This window comes from Hibiscus syriacus, unplaced genomic scaffold (genome assembly GCF_006381635.1).
Source record: "Hibiscus syriacus cultivar Baekdansim isolate YM2019G1 unplaced genomic scaffold, ASM638163v2 tig00111392_pilon, whole genome shotgun sequence".
NCBI classification, from domain to species: domain Eukaryota; kingdom Viridiplantae; phylum Streptophyta; class Magnoliopsida; order Malvales; family Malvaceae; genus Hibiscus; species Hibiscus syriacus.
The window spans coordinates 607,993-627,801 of record NW_024063078.1 but is presented as its reverse complement, the minus strand read 5'-3'; the positions used below and the strand labels follow the sequence as shown (position 1 = coordinate 627,801).

The window sequence follows — 19,809 nt, the reverse complement described above, 5'->3', positions numbered from 1 at the left end:
CGGATAGAATCCCTTTCATTTTTTGAACTCTTCCGACAGTCCCAACAATATGGGAGAAAATATCCAATCTCCAACAAATATCTTATCAAATCACAAAATATCTTCTTTCTTCCATGCTCTATTTTATCCCTTTCCTTTGGATCAAAAGCACACAACCAACTCAATAACAATGCCTGCAACATGTTTCCCTTTGTACACCTCTGCAACTTCCATCATTAACACCACCTTAACCCCGAAGCCGTCTTCTCTCGGCACCAAGAAATTGCCTTCATGTCGTCGTCGTCATCATCGTCATCGGTCTTTGGTGTGCAAAGCTTCGGCTAATTCGACGACTTCTTCGATATTCGATTTCGATCTCTATGATCTTCTGGGAATCGATAGCTCCTCCAATCAATCCCAGATCAAAACGGCTTACCGTTCGTTGCAGAAGCGTTGCCACCCTGATATCGCCGGACCAACGGGGCATGATATGGCTATCGTTCTTAATGAAGCTTATTCGGTTCTGTCTGATCTCGGTTCTCGTTTGGCTTATGATAAGGTTGGTTAGTTACTCTTTTCTTCGTTTCTTGTGGTTTAAGCTACTCGTTTTATTTGTTTCTTGCGGTTTAAGTTACTCGGATTGTCTTGATTAGGATTGTAAATTAGACGAAATAGATTGTTAACTATTTGAGATAAACTCGATCGAAACTCGACAAATACTCGACTCGAATGGACTCTCGAGCTCTTAACGAACTAAAATGAACTACTTGATGTTCGAGTTGAGAAGCTCTCAGCAACTAAAAAACAGTATATTAAAATTTTATTTTTTAAAAATTAAATTATTAATAATATTAACATTCTGATTTTTTTTAAAAAAATTGCAATATAAAATTTTCTTGTATTTAATAGTCAGATTCGAATTTGAGTTTCAATCGAGTGAAGTATAAGATTTTTTTTATTTCGACCTTTAATCCATGGTTTCGAGTTGAGTAGAGTTTGAAAATTTTAATAGATCTCAATAATACTGAGTTCGACTCGGCTCGTTTACAGCCCTTGCCTTGGTTATAAGAGTCTGAAGATTGAGAATGCTTGAAAAGTGCAGGAACAAGCAAAGATGGCCGAGCTGAGGGGATATACAGGGAAGCCTTTATACTCTGTGTGGCTCGGATCTGAAAGTGAACGACGAGCTGTGTTTGTTGACGAAATCAAGTGTGTTGGTTGCTTGAAATGTGCTTTGTTTGCCGAGAAAACGTTTGCTATTGAGTCCGTGTATGGCCGAGCTCGAGTCGTCGCTCAATGGGCCGATTCCGAACATAAAATCGTCGAAGCTATTGAAGCTTGCCCTGTTGATTGCATTTCGTGAGCTTCTTGATCCTGAAATTGCTTTCTGGATTCCATATTCTCTTACTCTATTATTTTCCAGCATTGTGGAGAGATCGGAGCTCGCTGCGCTCGAATTTTTAATGTCGAAGCAACCTCGAGGCAATGTTCGAGTCGGTGTCGGAAATACGGTTGGTGCCCGTGTCTCGAACATATTTGTTGATGTGAAGAAGTTTCAGACCAGATACTTTGATGCCGTGGACAAAGCTGCTACTAATGCATCCGACGTATGGACCAATTGATATAAATACTCTGTTTTCAAGGAAATGAATGTTGAAACTAACTTTCCATTGTTTATTTCATGAGGCGGATTGTCGTCGAGAAGCGAGGATGTCGGCGATTAACGCGATCAAATCGATTTCGAGATGGTGGTATTGGCAATCACCCAATGCAGGAGCACCAGCAACCGGATCTGAACTAAACTTGATACGCATTTCCCAAAAGTCATCTGAACCGAACATCAACAAACTCCGTGATGCTGCTGCTGCTAGAAAACAAGCAAGAGAGAGTCCGAGAACGACTAGAACCCGAGTCCCGTCGAGTTATTTGTACGACGATGAGTATTGGCTCCCATCAAGACAAGCTCTTCCTGCTTCAATTGAAAACAACAGCACCTCCAGAGTTGCATCGAAGCCTTCGAAAACAACCGAGAGCAGCAAAGTGGACAACTGGAGATACGAAAAGGATAGGAGGACGAGAAGCTCGATGGAATGGGGAATCCCAATGGTGGCTGCAACGGTTGCTGCTGTTATAGTTCGACTGCAAGTCGGAGACAGAGTGGCCGGAGAAATAACCGAGCACGTAGGCGGCTCATTGGCACTAACAATGGTTAATAGCTCATGGTCACAGGTTATTCTAGCAGGGATCACATGGTATTTGATTGCATCAACGATGGTGGGGCTAATGAAAACAATAAGAAACGGATAAGAGATTCATATGGGAAAGTTTGAAAGATTTTCATAGATTGTTATACAATGTCTAAAGTATTTGTTATTCCTTTGAACTATTTCTTTTTTTTCTTTTTTTTTTGAATATATTCGTATCTAACACACTCGAATCTTCTTCCAAGTTATTATATATATTTAAACTAGTAAATACAAAATCATTATATATATATATATATATATATATTAATTATTTGTTATATTTAATGCAATGACAGAACTTGTTGATACAGTTTGAGGGTCGACTTAAAATATTAAAAGATTTAGAAGTTTAAATTAATTTTTTTTGAAGGGTTTAGTTTATGTTTTTTTCAAAAAACAATTAGGGTATAAATAAAATTTTTGAAATTTTAAGAGACGAGAATTTTTAAATAATTATGAGAGGGGATTTAATTAAGAACATTAAAAAAATCTAAAGTTTAATCTGAATTTCTAAAAATTTTGTGGGGTTTAAATTAATTTTTTTTTAAATTTAAGGATCTAAATTATAATTTTTTAAATCTTGGGAGACCATAGCCCCAACTAGTTCCTCTTGTGTTCTGCCGCTGGTTTAATGTTTATTTAACATTCAAATTATTTTTAAAAAAAAAATTACATTTGAATAAATTAGCTAATCCAATTTTCTCAACCTCAATTACAATTTAAATTTTAAATTTTAATATTGGCAATTCATTTCTATTAGTAAAAGCTAATTAAAAATTACAATGGTCTGATGTTGGCTAGGCTATACTATCACCTAACAATCGGATGGTTCCGACCTGACCCAAAATAATATACTTAATAAAAAATATTATTTTTATTCAATAAAAATAGGAATTTAATTGAAAAATATATAGAGATTGATATTATTGTAATTATCCTTAAATATATAAGAAAAAATTATATTTTTTTCAGGTTGGGTCGAGTCGAGTATTTTTTTCATCCTAAACCCGACCCAAACATAACCTCTAAAAAAACTTGACCCGACCCAATTATAAATATTTTTTTAAAAATATTTGATCTGATCGGATCAGGTTGAAACCTATCGGGTTCAGGTCCCGTGCCTATTCCTAGATGTACCCAATGAATCATGGACTCTATCATTTGTCAACTTTTAAGAATTAATAAATAAAAGTATATATATAATATTCGACGTGAGAAGCTCTACTTGATTTGTTAGAAAATCTTAGAATTAAAACGTGAAGCCTACCACTATCACCAGACACCACGTAACAAAATCTCTCAGACATGTTTTCCTATAAAAACAACCAATGTTCCACAGCTATGTTTTGTATATCTCAATTTTGAGGCAATCATGAAAACCTTGAACTTTGGTCTTTGCCTTATTCTGGTCGGATTACTTACCATTATGGCGGCGGCGGAGGCCAAGTCCAACTATGGTGAAGCTCTTGACAAGACCTTCATGTTTCTCGAGGCACAAAGGTCCGGTAAGCTATTGTCGGACTGCCGTGTCAAGTGGCGGGGCGATTCCGGCCTCAAAGAGGGTCTCTTCAGAATGTGGATTTGGTAGGAGGATACTATGATGCAGGGGATCATGTGAAGTTTGGACTGCCGTTGGCATTTAATGTAACAATGCTTGCATGGGGTACTATTGAATATAGAAAGGAGATTACCGATTTAAACCAGATGGGACATGCTTTGTGGGCAATCAGATGGGGCACTGACTACTTCATCAAGGCTCACACTGAGTCTAATGTTCTTTGGGTACATGTACGAACAGTGGCGAAATTTGATGATAGAGGTTGAGATCAACTTAAAATTTTAAAATATTTAGAAGTTTAAATTAAAATTTTTAAAAATTTTGAAGGGTTTAGTTTATATATTTTCCAAAAAAATTAGGGTCTAACTATAATTTTTGAAAATTTTAAAGTCTTAATGAGAATTTTTAAAAATTATGGTAGAGGGTTTAATTAAGAACATTAAAAAATTAAAATTTAATTTGAATTTCTAAAAACTTTGGAGGGGCCAAGTTAACATTTTTAAAAAAATTAAGGGTCAGAAATTTTTAAAGTTGGGTACGAACCTATGTTACTCGGATTTGGATGTCGTACAAGTAATCGAATAACGTAGGATATTTAATTTATGTTGTATGGTCTGATCAGGTTGGCGATGGGAATTCCGATCACTACTGTTGGGAGCGAGCCGAGGACATGACGACTCCGAGAACCGCTTTCAAGCTCGACCAGGACCATCCCGGCTCGGACCTTGCCGGTGAAACTGCTGCTGCTTTGGCTGCATCGTCGATGGCTTTCAAGCCTTACACTCTTCCTACTCTGATCATCTCCTAGTTCATGCCAAACAGGTAAAGAACATCTACTTATCTTAACAATTCTATTCACAAAAATGAACCCGCATTTTCTGACTTTCAGATCTTCATACGTTGCAGCTTTTCTCGTTCGCGGATCTATTTAGAGGCCTAAACGACGATTCCATACCGAGTGCTAAGCAGTTTTATAAATCGTCGGGTTATTCGGTGAGTAATAGAGAATCCATGATCGTCTATAGGCACGGAAATCGGCTTTTTCTCATCGTGTTTTTTTTTTTCTGTTTGAAGGATGAACTATTGTGGGCTGCGTCATGGACTCATGGCTATACCGAGCAACCGGCGAGGAGCAATATCTGAAGTATGTTGTGGACAATGGTGCATACATGGGTGGAACTGGTTTGGCTGTCAAAGAGTTCTCTTGGGACAAGAAGTACGCTGATGTGCAAATCCTTCTTTCTAAGGTAAAATAAGATTATTCGAATCTTAACATCTACAACCATTCCCTTATCCTCGGACTTCCGAACATATAAAAGATTACACGAACGTTTAAAGATCGGTGTTGCCATGGCAGGTATTAATGGAGAAAAAAGGTGGTGCGTACGCTTCGACATTGAAGCAATATCAGGCCAAAGCAGATTACTTCGCTTGTGCTTGTCTGCAAAAGAATGACGGCTACAACATCCAGCTGTCTCCTGCAAATGTTGTTACTGTAACATGATAACCGAGCTAAGACTCGTAATCTAAATCTTCGACTGCTCAAATATTTGTTTACCGGAGATGTGATGTATGTGCATGAATGGAACAATATGCAATATGCCTCAGCTGCTTCATTTCTTCTCGCTGTTTATTCTGATTATCTCTCGGCTGCAAATGCCAAACTCACTTGTCCCGTTGGCCAAGTTAACTCTCGCGACATCCTGGATTTCGTCAAGTCTCAGGTACTACTAAACCCGAAACATCGCATATATTTATATTCGACACTCGCATACAAACCCAACCAACTACATATATAGGTTCTAATATTGCTTGTATTTGTTGCACAGGCTGATTACATTTTACGAAAAAAATCCCAAGTCAATGAGCTACATAGTTGGCTACGGACCAAAATACCCAACCCACATCCACCACAGATGAGCATCGATCGCCTCGATCTCGATTCTTCCATCACCAGTGAGCTGCGTCCAAGGGTTTGATGCCTGGTATCGACGACGTGAAGCAGATCCAAATGTAATACATGGAGCTCTAGTCGGAGGGCCAGACCGGAATGATAACTTCAACGATGAACGTTCAAATTATGAGTAAACAGAGCCTACAATTTCTGCCTCTGCTCCTCTTGTTGGACTCTTCTCTAAGCTCGAAAGCCTATACGGAAATACAAGAACAATAATAACTCGACAACGATAATGATAGTTCAATTTCTTTAAGTTTACACTGTTTTTAACTTAAATTCTTACAGAACTGAACCATGGAGGATCGACAACAGATAAACAACCAACACAAAGTAAGCAAAGGATTTTCATTTTTTGTTACTTTTTCTCCAATTTCATCTAATCAAGGTTCATGTTTTTTTAATTTCACAGCGTACAATTGCCGGCAAACGCCGGTTCCTAGCTCGGCATCATCAGGTAATAGAAAAAAAAAATGAACACCATTGCTTGTGCTTGAAATTCAAATCTTAACATTCCCAACTCTCTCTCTTAGGATAATCATTTCGTTTCGCAATTGTTCAGGTGAGCCAGTATTGACACAAGGTGACAATGAAGAACACCTTGCAAAAGCCAATAACGGACGTTAAATTTATGGTTCAAGAACTGACAGAGTCGATATCGGGGCTGACACCGACGACAGTTAAAAATACCTACAGGCTTCCACAATGGCTTAGGGTGCTGAAACCGGGCTCCGAGTGCAGTTTTGTTTACGTTCAGGAAGATCCCCAAGCCAAGGTTTCACTGCTCAGCTACCAACACCTTTGATTCAGCCTAGGGGCAAAAGGCAAACTTTCGTTTTATGGATCAAAATAAAATTGTTAATTTTTGGAAGATTTAATTAGAAATTTTCGAAGAGATTAAAGAGACGATTGATGATAGCAACAAGGCTTAATATTGTGGGGGAAAAATACTGGTAACTAAAACAGACAAGGCTCTTGAAATTGTGAGAATTTCGACATAATAATTAAGAGTTCAATAATCTAAACAAAAAACATTTAAACATAGGAGCCACTGGGACCAACTCCCACACTTGATTAATCCTCATTGTTAAAAGTGGTCTTCTTTCCTGCAATCAGAATTAGTTGATTAATAAATTATCTATTAGATAAAAAGAAAAAGGAAAGCAGAAGTATAAAGAGCACCTGTGCCAGCTGCAGCAAGGTTTGGCTTATTATAAGGTGTTCCACGTCCACCTCTGCCACCACTAAATCGACCACCTCCCCGCCTGCCACCTCGGCCTCCATCCCTTCCACCGCGACCACCGCGTCCACCGCTATCCCTTCCCCCACTCCATCCACCACTCCTTCCACCTCTTCCGCTGCCTGGACCACCACCAAAATCACCTTTCGGTTTTGCCTCGTCCACAGTCAAGGAATAATTATTAAGTTTAGAACCATTAAGTTCTAGAGCTTTGTTCAGACTATCTTCATCCTTGAAATCCATGTAAGCAAAACTGCAATTGATTGCATATGATCAGATATACCACTAAAAAATCACAAGAATACTAGCAATGTATCAAAAATTCAAAAATCCTGTTGAATACAGTATACAAATATGGTATGCAACTTCTGAATACATTATGCAACTAGCGAGAATACTTCTACTGTATCAAAATTCCAAGATACTAACCCTTTCACAGCACCAGTTTCTCTATCTGTTGGTACGGCCACCCTAGAAATCTCACCACATGAACCGAAGTGCTCTTCCAAGGAATTCTTGATCTGGAAATATTTCGGACAAAACAAATTTCAAAAACTAGGACGGAGAGAGCAACAAAAGACTAGTACTTAAAGCAAACCACTAACCTCATACTCATCGAGGGATTGATCAAATCCTCTGACAAATATCGTTCGAGATCGACTTTTCCCCCCTTTCTGGAATGAATTGTTCTCATTGCTGCAAATCAGTTGAACACATCAATCCAACTAGGACTAGATCAAGGGTCCAAAAGAGTTATATACATACTCCAATTCCAATGGTGAGGTAGGGAAATTACCCGCTGTACGGTGTATATGCACCCCTTTCACGAGCCAAATCAAGTCTAACAGCACGATTCAGCAAATACTCACCATTCAACTCTAGAGCCTGCAAAAGAGATCATTGCAGAAAACATATAAAAGATTTAGCTTATCCATCTCACATCCATGTGAGTTCAGAAACAGAGTCGACAAAATCTACCTTTTGTGCAGCCTCTACAGTAGCAAATTCAACATGTCCATAGCCCTTAAAGTTCCCTTCATGGTCAGAGGAAAAACGAACCTCAACAACTTCACCAGCATCTTTGAAGAAATTCTTTCTACAATATAAGAACAGAAAAGATGAAAACATCTATATACATAAAAAATCAATTTAGAGAACCTAAACATACACATCAGCTTCTTCAACTTGAAAAGATAAGTTTCCCACAAAAAGTGTCTTTGATCCTGTAGCTTGAGGAGTAGCAGGCGTTTGAGGCTGCAGAAAAGCTTCAATCAGATCCAACCATCTCGATGAAATGATCAATAACAAGATTGAGGTAACTTCTGAAGCAAATTCAAAAGGGAAATGTACTTACAGCTTTCTTCACAGACTTCAACTCCTGCTTGGCAGGTGTTGAAGCGTCAACCATTTCCACATCTGTATCCTGATTTAAATATAAAAGTAAACAACTACATTAGGCAATCATCACATCAAGCTTCCAAAAGCATATACAGAAAAACAGTTCCTAAGATGCTGTACATTTTTCTTTGGAGCTTTCTCTTCGTCACTTTCCTCATCATCAGAGGATTCCTCAGATTCTTCTTCACTACTGATTTCTTTTTTAACAGCTTTAGCCTTTGAAGCAACCTTAGGCTGCAAAATATAGATTAGAAAACTTAGCAAATTGATAGAAGAAAAATCAAAAGAAACATTTTGAGAAGCAAATACAAAAAATAAAAGTGCCGCAACTAAAGTGAAACTGTTATTTTATCTAATTCAAAAGTTAAAGCACACCTCTTCATCCTCAGACTCACTATCATCAGAGCCATCACTACTGGATTCCTCAACCTTCTTGGAAGGAGCAGCATCCGCTTTGTTCACAGTAGTTGCTTTCTTATCATCCTAGGGCAGATCAACATAATCAATAAAAAAATATATGAACAGTATAAAAATGAAATGAGAACTATATGAATAATATATCACACCTCATCTGAATCCTCCTCAGAGCTGCTATCACTGGATGAAGTTTCAGTCTTTGCAGCAGATGTGGGCAAAGCAGCCTTTGGAGCAGGTGTCTATATATGTATACATACAGTTAGCAAAATTATAAACATTAATATTAATTCAAAACCAATAGAAAAGACAGTCTAATAATGACCCCCAGTCTTATTATGAAACAAAATCTTAACATGCGTATCCATAAGGATAAAAAAATCATTTAGTTAAACATCGCTAGCATTGCGACACTCAAGTCATCTTCGTCCGAAGAGCTATCACTTTCTGAACTATCACTCTATTCCTTTTTAATAACAGCAGTAGGTGCTTTCTTAGCAGCAGACTTTGGTTTTTCCAGCATATGCAAAATAGTATATTTGTAACTTACAAACACAAAAGCTCCAAATCAAATTAAAAAGGAACATCATTAAACAATCTAAAACTTACTTCATCCTCTTCTGAGCTGCTATCTTCATCTTCCTCAGAACTACTGGAGGCCTTACCTTTTTTAACAGGTGCAGTACCATTTTTGGCAGCTGCAGCTACATTTGTTTTTGCAGCAGGCTCCTAAATCAAAATTAAACAACAATAAATGTCAAGAGATTTTCTAGTAATTCTCGTGTTATATTTAGCATTTGCTTCAATTCTCACATCATCCTCGTCAGAATCATCATCAGAACTGCTATCAGCTTTCGTTGTCTTAGCAGCTGGAGCAGGGGCTTTTGCAGCAACATCAGGTTTTTTACTCTGAGCAGGAGCTTCCTGGAAAATCAATACAATGAACATTAACAATCATATATACATATGCAACCATACAAAAGTTATAAGCATAAGCATAATACACACTTCATCAGATGAATCTTCCTCGCTACTAGAGTCTGACGAATCTGAACTGCTTGCTTGTTTTGCTTTCTTGGCAGGTACAGAGCCATTCTTGGCAATAACTGGCTGTTTCTTTGCAGGAGCAGGTTCCTAAAGGAAAAACAAATAACAAAAATTAGGTAAAACAAACACAAACATCCCTTCATTTGCTTCATGTAAAGAAACCTACACAAAGCCGAGCATGTAATGAAAAGGGAACTGTCAGCATAAATCAAAACAAAAAACAACAAATGTAGAATCACAATTAAAACAGTAGTGGGTTTTTGCATACATCTTCGGATTCAGAAGAGTCATCGGAAGAGCTACTGGTTTCGTCTTTCTTCTTCTGAGTCTTTGCTTCAACCTTGACCTTTACAACAGCTTGTGCTACCCCGTCGTTTTTCTTCAGTTTTTTGGCAGCCACTAGCTTCTCATTAGTCTCTTTAGATTCTCTCTTACCTATATGTAACCATAAAAAAGGATGAAAAAAACACATAGTTCCATAAACACGAAAGAAAAAAACAAAACCATACAAACAAGCGGCTCTCGCACAATACATATCAATCTGAAAATCTTTGAACTTTAAAACACATGATTGTACACCATAAAGGAAAAAGATTGAAAATTTAAAACCCAGAACAAGAATACAATAAATTAGATACCTTTCTTTCCAGACAGAGCAACTGCAGCAGGAGCTGCTTCAACCTATAAAAATGAAGAAAAAGAAACACAAAATTAAACCAAAATGAAGAGCTTAAAGGAAAAAATAATCCATAAAAACCAACACTTCCATTTTAAACAAATAATGAAAGAAAAAGAGTACTTTGGGGGTTGATTTCTTGCTTGTTTTCCCCATAGGATAAGAGTAGAGAGATTTGAGAGGTGGGTTAAGAACTTTTATGAGGTTTGAGAGAGGCTAAAGAGAAACGGCTGCTTGGTGCAGAATACTCGCAAAACCCTACTCGGTAGATATTTTTGGGGTTTGGGTTTAGGGTTTTGAGTGAGAAGAGGCGGTCGAGATAATGAGGATTATATAGAGTTTTGGTTTCTATTGGTACGCTGAATACGAAAGACGTCGCTTTAGGGTTTTTGCATGTTCGCAAACTATAGCGGCCGAATTTGCGCGTGTGACATCCTCCACTGTCTATTCCATCATCATACCTAATTAAGTTGAGTGTAGTTAAAAAAATTTGAGTTATTTGAGTTGATAAATAGTATTTTGTAACTTAAATTTAATTTAAAAAAATTTCAAGTCGAGTTAATTTTAAGAAATTCGAGTTGAATTATTCGAGTTTCTATACAAATTTTATTATAATTATTTATATTATTCTGATAAGGATTGATTTCAATTTTTCGATTTTCTTTAATCATATATATATATATATATATATATATATATATATTCATATTTTTTACGTTATAAATGTTATTTAATATATCATATACAATCTAAAATTATAAAAATATATTTATAATATTATATTTTAAAGAAAATATTTTGAGGGTAAAGTATTGATGGGAGTATAAAAGAGTCAAGAAATTGATGAGAATAAATAATTTGCAAATAATTGCAGTCAAATGACCAAATTGAGTAAAATGCAAAGTTAATGGACTAAATAAAATTCATATTTTTTAGTAAAAAAATATGAGTTGAAGTTACATAGGTATAATATAGTGGTATAAGAACATGTGATTCAAATTTGGTAAAAATAGACTTAAAATGAATGATGAGTTGAAGAAATAAAAAATCATGAAAAGTTGAGGACTAAATTGAAATTTTGAAAATATTATCAATAAAATGAATTGAAAGCACATAAGCATTCTACTATGGTTCAGGACCACGTGGTTCAAATTTGGTAAAAAAAAATAAGACTTAAAATGAAGAAGGAAATTAAGGAATAAAGAAATCATGGACTGAATCGCAAAACTGTCAAAATAATCAATCAAATTTTCAGTTTTTTGAGTAACTCAAAATTTCCAAATTTCAACTCGACTCAAACTCGAAAGTTGAATCGATAATTTGAGTTGACTCGAATAACTCGAAACTTGAGAGAAAATCATTTTTTAAGTCGAATCGAGTTTTGTTCACCCCTATTCATGATTATCTATAAGTAAGACTAAAAAATGATTATCTATAAGTATAAATTTCGTTTAATATTGGATGAGGCATAGGGATGGCAAAAAACCCAAACCCGACGGGGAAAATCGAAAACTGAATTAAACGGGGATGGAGAAAAACCGTTTATGCTAAACGGGGACGGGTTTGATAATCCCCGTCCCAATTACCCGATTACTCGGCCCGATACCCGACCTGATAAATATTAAAAATAATTATTATATATATATATATATATATATAATATTAATAAATTTAAATTAAATTAAAATATATATAATATTTATATATTTAATTTAAATATATATATATCCGGCCCGATACCCGTTTAAATAACCGTTTATGCTAAACGGGGATACCCGTTTCCCAGCGGTTTTCCCCGATTATCCGATGGGGATCTCCGTTTAAATCCCTGCGGTTTTTTAAGCGGTGACGGGTACGGGTTTTTTAAACGGGGACGGGGAACCAATACCCGGCTCGAACTCGACCCGTTGCATCCCTAATGAGGCACTAGATTGCTTAAGCAAGGTCAGAGTTCGAACCTTGGTGTTTGCGGATAGAGTAAATGGGTTGAGATAATCGTCCTAGCCTATGCAGTACCCGATCTGGATTAGTCGATCAATAGATCGAAAACTAGTGATTAATTCAAAATTTTAAAAACAATTTAAAATTAAAATGTTAGTATATATTAAATTCATTTTAAATAATTATTAATTATATTTTAATATTGTACAATATCGAATGATAACAAATATAAAGATTTAAAAGATTTTTTTATTATAAGTAAGATTTTTTTTGACAAAATATTATTAGTGAGATTTAAATCTACTTGATGTAAGAGATTATGATTTTACATAATATTAATCATGTAATTAAGAATGGATCGAAAAAGTATTAATTAAATTATATTCATAGAATTTTTAAATTTTTTACATTTAAAATTGATGGATTAATAGCGACGCTTAATATAATTTATTAAAAATTTACACTTCACAAATTGATGGAGGAGGTTGGTTGTCTCTAAAAATTTTAAATCATCGTCTGATTTAACAGAGACGAAACATAAGCCAGATTAGAGAGGGCAATGGCCCCTAAAATTTTAAAAATTCTTATTTTGATCATTAAAATTTTGAAAAATTTTAATTTGGCCCCTCTATAATTATTAGAAATTCATATTAAATTATAATTTTTTTAATGTTCTTAATTAAACCTCATCTCATAATTTTTAAAAAATTCTCATTAAATCTCTTAGATTTTCAAAAATTGTAGTTAGCTCCTACTTTTTTTTGGAAAATAATATAAACTAAACCCTTAATTTTTTTTAAAAATCTTAATTTAAACCTCTAAATTTGTTAAAATTTTAAGTTGTCCCTCCCAAACTCTATCACCAAGTTTTGCCATTATGATTTAGATAAATTTTATTTGTATTTTCCATTGACAATATGCTTTCTTCTCTAATTTTTCTAAATCCATCTTTTAGTATAAAACTTGGCATCCATCTATACGCACATTGGTATAAAATCATAAGTTTATATTTGCATTTGCATGTAACAATATTCAACCATCAACAATGATATTTATTAAAAATAATTTAAGCGATTATCATTTTAAGAAAATGCATGATACTAAAATTTTCCTTAATTTCACTTTGATTCTTATGCTTATTTAGAAGCATTTTAATTTTAACATTATTTTCTTTATAAAATAATTATCTTTAGATAAAAACAAGTAATTAATTAAAAATAAATATTTGTTAGTAACACGATATTTTAATACGTTATTAATTATTGATGTGATATATATCACATGTACATAAGTATTGATTTAATATATATTTAAAATATATATATATTATACGGATAAGTATTGATGTAATATATATCACTTGTACATAAAATATACGGTACATCAGTAATAAAACACAAATGAAAATATACATTACTAATCGTTAATTAATTAACAATCTGTATCTAAAAATCGATTAAAATTAAAATATTTAAAGTTAAATGCTTAAAAATAAAATAACTATTAAAAATGATAAGGATAAATTTAGAAATTATACCTTAATAACTACTAAAAAGGTTATATATCAAGTGGTGAGTTATAGTAACATTCCTACACTAATCCAAATTTGCTTAGCTTATTATTATTATTATTATTATTATTATATTATTATTATTATTATTATTATTATTATTATTATTATTATTATTATGCTAAAGATGATTATAAAGATATATGTTTTAAGTAATTTCAATCATTTAACAATGAACATTCAATTACTCTTGCAATTGTTGATGCTCGAACATAAGATCAACATAAAATTAATAAAATTTCAATATAACTGTTCATTATTATCACTGAATATCTCAATCAACTCTTTAGGAAACAATTTGATACTTACGATTATTATTAGATATTGGAATGTAACATAAGCATTAAAGTGCTGATAAAAGCACAAAAGTGTTGTCTATATATCCCTATCAAATATGTTTACTATTGTTAATAGTTTTATGTCGTGTAAATTATATATTATATAACATTACAATAACTTAAAATTTATACGATACTTTTATTTTCTGAATTAGCTATATTATCATAAGCATATGAATCATAATTAATCAACTCAATCAATCATTTAATTAAAGCATATAACATTACTATTAATCAACTTAACTCGGTGGTTAAAGAAATCGTTGATCTTTCTAGAGGTCATCGAGCACTAGCGACTACAAGAGTGATTTAGTATTCATTGTCAAATGGTTTATAATATTTAAAAAATAAATATTACTTTGTAGTCACCTAATCTTAATAAAAAAACATATAACATTAAACGATAATGATATTAAATATACATAATTTTATCTTAATTATATAATCAATCATTAATTTGTCTTAACATTTTCATTTGACATGCACATATACGGTTGTAGGAAATGTATAAGAGACGTAAATCTAAATTAAGGTTAAGAAAAAACGTAATCGAAAATATTAAAAAAATCTTAACATTTTTAGTTGGGCACAGCTTAAAATGATAACTTTTTTCTTATTTTTTTGGTTCCATATACTATTCATAACATTTTCGGTTGACAATAAAAAATATTAAAAAATTAACATTTTAAGTTACGTTTAACTGAAAATATTAAAATTTTAAACATTTTTAATTACATCTTTTTTAATTTTAAATTAGGTCGTCGTATGGTACCACGATTGTAAGGCCGAGCCGCTTCACTCTTTGCCGCTCATGCATGAGTCATTATGTGCGTGTGTGTGTCATATGTACACACTCGACAGCTAGCATCTTTTGTCTCACTAATTTTTACATGTTAATTTAAATTGTAATTCGCATCTATATCAAATTTTAAATATAAATAAATACATGTTTATAAATAAAACAATTCGATTTTTTTAAATTTAGTAGTTAATTAAATATAATTATTTAAGTATTAAAATTAAGGTTGTTATAGTGATATTTCACAATGTTCATTTAGAAAGAAAACAAAAATTAATAGATTAATTTTTGTTTTAAAAATAAATAAATACTTATTTATCTAGTGAGAAGGACACTAAATTCTTTAAGTAAGATCAAAAGTTTAAATTTTAATATTTGAGAATGAAGTAAACTGGATTGAAAGGATTGTTCTTATCCAACAGTACTCGATCTAAATTATTTGGTCCATAAATCAAATATCAATGATTAATTAAAAAAATCAAGAGCGTTGTTACTTGCATGAACCTTGTTATCATTATCTATTAATAGATATCTTAGCTATCCTAAAAAATTGCATTTCCTTAGTGAAAAATCGTTAATTTCTCTATTCAAGATCACCGATCAAAGTCCTCTGTTTTTTATTTTTGTTTTTGTTTTTCTGAGTTTCTTAGAGCAAACAAAGCTGCCGAACAACAATGTCTCTCCTCAACGATCTCATTGATCTCAATCTAAGTGAAAACACAGAGAAAATCATCGCTGAATACATATGGTCGATCCCTCTCTCGCTCTCTTTTTCTTTCAATCCGCTCTCAATTTCTTCGTATTTACACAGGTTTTAGACTAATTTACTAATAGATTTTGATATTCCTCTCAACTGTAATTTCCAGGATCGGTGGTTCCGGCATGGATATGAGGAGCAAAGCAAGGGTGCGTGTTACTGTTTAAACTTTTAATTTTGTTGAATTTTATGGTTTTTTTTATTCAAAATGGTGATATATTGAGTTCGGAATAGACATTGCCCGGACCGGAGTCGGATCCTTCGAAACTCCCGAGATGGAACTACGATGGTTCCAGCACTGAACAGGCCACCGGAGACAACAGCGAAGTCATTCTATAGTACGTTTTTGTTCAAATTTTCATATTGTGTTCCAATCGTTATTTAATTTCGTGATTTGATGATTAATTTACTACTTTTCAAGTTTTGATTTAGGATTATTTATGATGATTGTTGTGCATTTTTACTAGATCAGTCCTCAAGCGGTATACAGAGATCCGTTTAGAAGAGGAAAGAGCATCTTGGTAATCAAATTCATTCATGTTTTTTTATTATTATTAATTTAGAAAGGATATTTTTGGATTTTACAATGAAGGTATGTATATATACAAAATTGCATAAACAGGTGATGTGCGATGCATATACGCCGACCGGCGACCCGATTCCGACCAACAAAAGATTTAACGCTGCCAAGATCTTTAGCCAACCTGAGGTTGTTGCGGAGGAGCCATGGTAATATTCTATTTTCTTTTGCCAAGATCAACAGTGTTCATACGTCGAGCATGATTGCAACTTTTTTCTCCCTCTCTAATTTCGATCAAATTAGGTGATAATCATACAAAATTTAAGCGAAATGTTATAACTGAAGTCTTATTTGACAGTTCATAATTAAATAATCTCTAAAATTTGATTATACAATTTAAAAATATGAATTTTAAAATTTTATTGAATCAATAACTTTTAAATCTCATTTCTCGCTCTATTGTTTCAATTAATTGTTATCTAGTTTTTAAAATATATCATGAAAGTTATTGTTACTCTATTAATTTAGGTTTGGCATTGAGCAAGAGTACACTCTTTTACAGAAAGATGTTAAATGGCCTCTCGGATGGCCAGTCGGAGGGTATCCCGGACCACAGGTATTTATCACATTTTAAAACTAAAAAATTTCATATTTTTTTTCGAAACCAAATCAATTTTATAATTGATGGAATTGATTCGAATTCTATATTTACTTATATAATGAAAATGATTGTATCAAAACAAAAAGAATTCAATTCAATTACTGTAACATTCTATTTGATTTTTTTTTTAAAAACCAAAATGTTATATATTAATCTACAATTTTATTTTAAACCGAATTGAATCCTTATTAATCTTAGGATAGATTATGCATTTAGTACATAAACTATCAATTTTGATCCGTTGTAGTACTTAAACTTTCAATTTTCTCAAAACCATATCTAAAGTTTAGTTTTTGTTTCATTTTAGTACCTCGTCGATAAGTTTTGAAATAAAATGAAAGTTTAGGTATCAAAACATGTTTAGTACCTAAATTATACTTAAGTTTTGTTTTGTTGTTGTTGAAAATTTAGGTACTAAAACGGATAAAAAAATGTTTGATCTAGGTACTAAACGCTTTAAGTTTTAACAACGGGTATTAAAATAAAACAAAAAGCAAACTTTAAGTGTGGTTTTGAAAGAAATTGAAAGTTTAGGTACTAAAATGGATCAAAACTGATAGTTTAGGTACTAAATTTAAAATTTACCCTTAATCTTAATAAGTTTTGTTATCCATATTCATTTAGGGTCCGTATTATTGCGGAGTCGGTGCAGACAAAGCATTTGGTCGAGACATTGTAGACGCACATTACAAAGCTTGCCTTTATGCTGGCATTGACATCAGTGGCATCAATGCTGAAGTCATGCCTGGTCAGGTAAGCTTGCTTTTATTTGGTCCATTATGTTACTCAAAATTTTATTTCTTTAAATATTTGTGTTTGGTATATGTTTGGACAAAACTCTCTAAAGATATTCTCGTGTCATGTCTAGATAATAGAATACATATTAAAATTTTACGAGATCAAATCGTACATTACTCTTTATGTTTTCTGTGAAATATTTAAGAGCTTATATCATCATTTTGTTGTGTTGAACAGTGGGAATTCCAAATTGGTCCAATTTGTGGGATTTCTACAGGGGATCAAGTATGGATGGCTCGATACATACTCGAGGTACATCTGTAAAATTTGATGTTTTAATTTATTAAAACTTATTAATGTTTGTCGGATTAAGTGACAAAGAAAGTTTGATATTCTTTAAACAATGTCTTAAATTCAAGTTTTATAGATAGAAAAAAATCCGACACGATTTAACTTCGAATTTAATTATGACTCTTATTAAACACCAATGTTTTCTAACAGATTTTGTCTTTTTTTATACATCTTTAATATTATTTTTTTTAACAGCGAATCACTGAAATCGCAGGAGCTGTTCTTTCTTTCGATCCCAAACCAGTTTCGGTTTGTATTACTGCTACAATCTTAATTTATCTTTCCTTCCTTTCTTTTAGTTTTTATTAAATAATTTTGCTATTTTATTTCCCTCAATCAGGGTGATTGGAATAGTGCTGGCGCTCATACCAATTTCAGGTAAGATGCCAAATAAATATGTTCTACTTGATTCGACATCGAGTTTTCTATTCTGGCTTATGGTAAGGGCTATATGATAATTCGACCAGAAGAGTAAATTTGTTGTTTTCTTTCTTTCTTTCTTTTTGTCTCAGCACAAAGTCGATGAGAAATGATGATGGAATCCAAGTGATAAAGAAGGCGATCGAGAAGTTGAGTAAACGTCACAAGGAGCACATTGCAGCTTACGGTAAGGGCAACGAGAGACGCTTAACTGGTCTTCACGAGACTGCTGATATCAACACTTTCTCGTGGGTAAGTTTAACATGTATTACCAAATTTAGCACCACGGCTAAACTCGTCCGAACACTTTTGATTTCGGTTTGATTTTTATTGAATTGGTTCAGCCGATTTGATCATCTATTTTCTTTAGTGTTCCTAGACAGGACTGTTACAATCAAATATTTAGTACAAATTTGAGTATCAAGCTTGACGAGCATGCTAATTCTCCTAATAGTTTCCGTACTCAACGTAATATTATGATCGTTATTAAATGATTCTGATTCTCTCTGTTATCGATGTTTATCGCAATCAATTACAGTATAACTCGTATTTGGGTGGTGATGTTGGAATAGGGTGTTGCAAACAGGGGAGCCTCCGTCCGTGTCGGTCGAGATACCGAAAAAGCCGGAAAAGGTACCATTATTCCGTTTCTTTTAGTTAAAGAAATATATATCTCCTTGAATTCTCGCATGAGTTTTAGTAAAAACTTACCCGGAAATGAAACCGACAGGCTATTTCGAAGATCGCAGGCCATCGTCAAACATGGACCCTTACACCGTCACGTCGATGATAGCTGAAACCACCATTCTATGGGAGCCTTAATGAGCTTGAGAATGGAGGCTTGGGCTGATGACAAATGAGAATCACACATTGGTTTAAAACTATGTAGAAATTTGTTTTTTTTTTTATTTGTATTTCTTATTGCCTTGGATTCCTGTGGTGCGTTGGATTCTTTTTCAGTTGTTTTTTCCCGAACACATGAACTAAATAGTCTATAAAATAAACAAGAGTAGTTTGATTTTAACTATGGTAAGATGATTCTAACATCAGCAACGATACCATACCAAAGCTGTTGTCGGTATCTATTTTAATTAGGTGTACAGTGTGAATCGAATTTCAAATTTAATATATTCGGTTTAACCTTGAATTAATTTAGGGTGAAGTATGCAAATAATTCGATATTGTTTTCTTGAGTTTTGTAA

The 19,809-nt window shown here is 33.3% G+C and overlaps 3 protein-coding genes and 1 pseudogene across 4 annotated transcripts; 3 read left to right on the top strand and 1 right to left on the bottom strand.

Annotated features, from left to right (window-relative positions):
• Positions 1–117: 117 nt before the first annotated feature.
• LOC120160414 (chaperone protein dnaJ C76, chloroplastic-like) lies at positions 118–2,356 on the top strand. The gene is made up of 4 exons (XM_039170831.1): positions 118–538; positions 1,082–1,338; positions 1,403–1,586; positions 1,666–2,356. Exons 1-4 carry the CDS (start codon positions 170–172, stop codon positions 2,284–2,286), a joined length of 1,431 nt encoding a protein of 476 aa, XP_039026762.1. The 5' UTR covers positions 118–169; the 3' UTR covers positions 2,287–2,356.
• A 1,241-nt stretch (positions 2,357–3,597) lies between these two features.
• LOC120160411 lies at positions 3,598–6,686 on the top strand (annotated as a pseudogene).
• Positions 6,687–6,688: 2 nt separating this feature from the next.
• Positions 6,689–10,826, bottom strand: LOC120160408 (nucleolin 1-like). Of its 2 annotated transcripts, XM_039170824.1 has the most exons (17): positions 10,636–10,826; positions 10,475–10,517; positions 10,105–10,271; positions 9,798–9,923; positions 9,603–9,713; positions 9,399–9,518; positions 8,942–9,031; positions 8,751–8,858; positions 8,496–8,609; positions 8,332–8,400; positions 8,146–8,231; positions 7,956–8,073; positions 7,774–7,862; positions 7,583–7,673; positions 7,407–7,498; positions 6,920–7,230; positions 6,689–6,843 (listed from the first exon to the last, which is right to left on the bottom strand). In XM_039170824.1, the coding sequence occupies exons 1-17, from the start codon at positions 10,666–10,668 to the stop codon at positions 6,812–6,814; spliced, it is 1,800 nt and encodes a 599-aa protein (XP_039026755.1). In that variant the 5' UTR covers positions 10,669–10,826; the 3' UTR covers positions 6,689–6,811. The 2 variants fall into 2 exon arrangements, with proteins under 2 accessions (XP_039026755.1, XP_039026756.1); XM_039170825.1 differs by lacking the exon at positions 9,399–9,518 and having other exon boundaries at positions 8,751–8,860; positions 8,941–9,031; positions 10,636–10,825.
• A 4,942-nt stretch (positions 10,827–15,768) lies between these two features.
• LOC120160416 (glutamine synthetase nodule isozyme-like) lies at positions 15,769–19,540 on the top strand. The gene is made up of 13 exons (XM_039170833.1): positions 15,769–15,908; positions 16,027–16,066; positions 16,152–16,255; positions 16,390–16,438; positions 16,540–16,646; positions 16,966–17,053; positions 17,723–17,851; positions 18,074–18,148; positions 18,383–18,436; positions 18,528–18,565; positions 18,700–18,859; positions 19,180–19,240; positions 19,338–19,540. The coding sequence occupies exons 1-13, from the start codon at positions 15,835–15,837 to the stop codon at positions 19,427–19,429; spliced, it is 1,071 nt and encodes a 356-aa protein (XP_039026764.1). The 5' UTR covers positions 15,769–15,834; the 3' UTR covers positions 19,430–19,540.
• Positions 19,541–19,809: the final 269 nt, after the last annotated feature.

What these genes read in the sequence shown, in the direction of transcription:
- LOC120160414 (XM_039170831.1), top strand. Translation starts at nt 170, where the DNA reads ATGCCTGCAACATGTTTCCCTTTGTACACCTCTGCAACTTCCATCATT. An exon ending in TGCCCTGTTGATTGCATTTC is followed by an intron (nt 1,339 to 1,402) that starts GTGAGCTTCTTG and finishes ATTATTTTCCAG; the next exon opens with CATTGTGGAGAGATCGGAGC. An exon ending in CTGCTACTAATGCATCCGAC is followed by an intron (nt 1,587 to 1,665) that starts GTATGGACCAAT and finishes TTATTTCATGAG; the next exon opens with GCGGATTGTCGTCGAGAAGC.
- LOC120160408 (XM_039170824.1), bottom strand. Translation starts at nt 10,668, where the DNA reads ATGGGGAAAACAAGCAAGAAATCAACCCCCAAA. An exon ending in GCAAGAAATCAACCCCCAAA is followed by an intron (nt 10,518 to 10,635) that starts GTACTCTTTTTC and finishes TCATTTTTATAG; the next exon opens with GTTGAAGCAGCTCCTGCTGC. An exon ending in CTGTAGAGGCTGCACAAAAG is followed by an intron (nt 7,863 to 7,955) that starts GTAGATTTTGTC and finishes TCTCTTTTGCAG; the next exon opens with GCTCTAGAGTTGAATGGTGA.
- LOC120160416 (XM_039170833.1), top strand. Translation starts at nt 15,835, where the DNA reads ATGTCTCTCCTCAACGATCTCATTGATCTCAATCTAAGTGAAAACACA. An exon ending in GAGGGTATCCCGGACCACAG is followed by an intron (nt 17,054 to 17,722) that starts GTATTTATCACA and finishes ATATTCATTTAG; the next exon opens with GGTCCGTATTATTGCGGAGT. An exon ending in ATATCAACACTTTCTCGTGG is followed by an intron (nt 18,860 to 19,179) that starts GTAAGTTTAACA and finishes ATGTTGGAATAG; the next exon opens with GGTGTTGCAAACAGGGGAGC.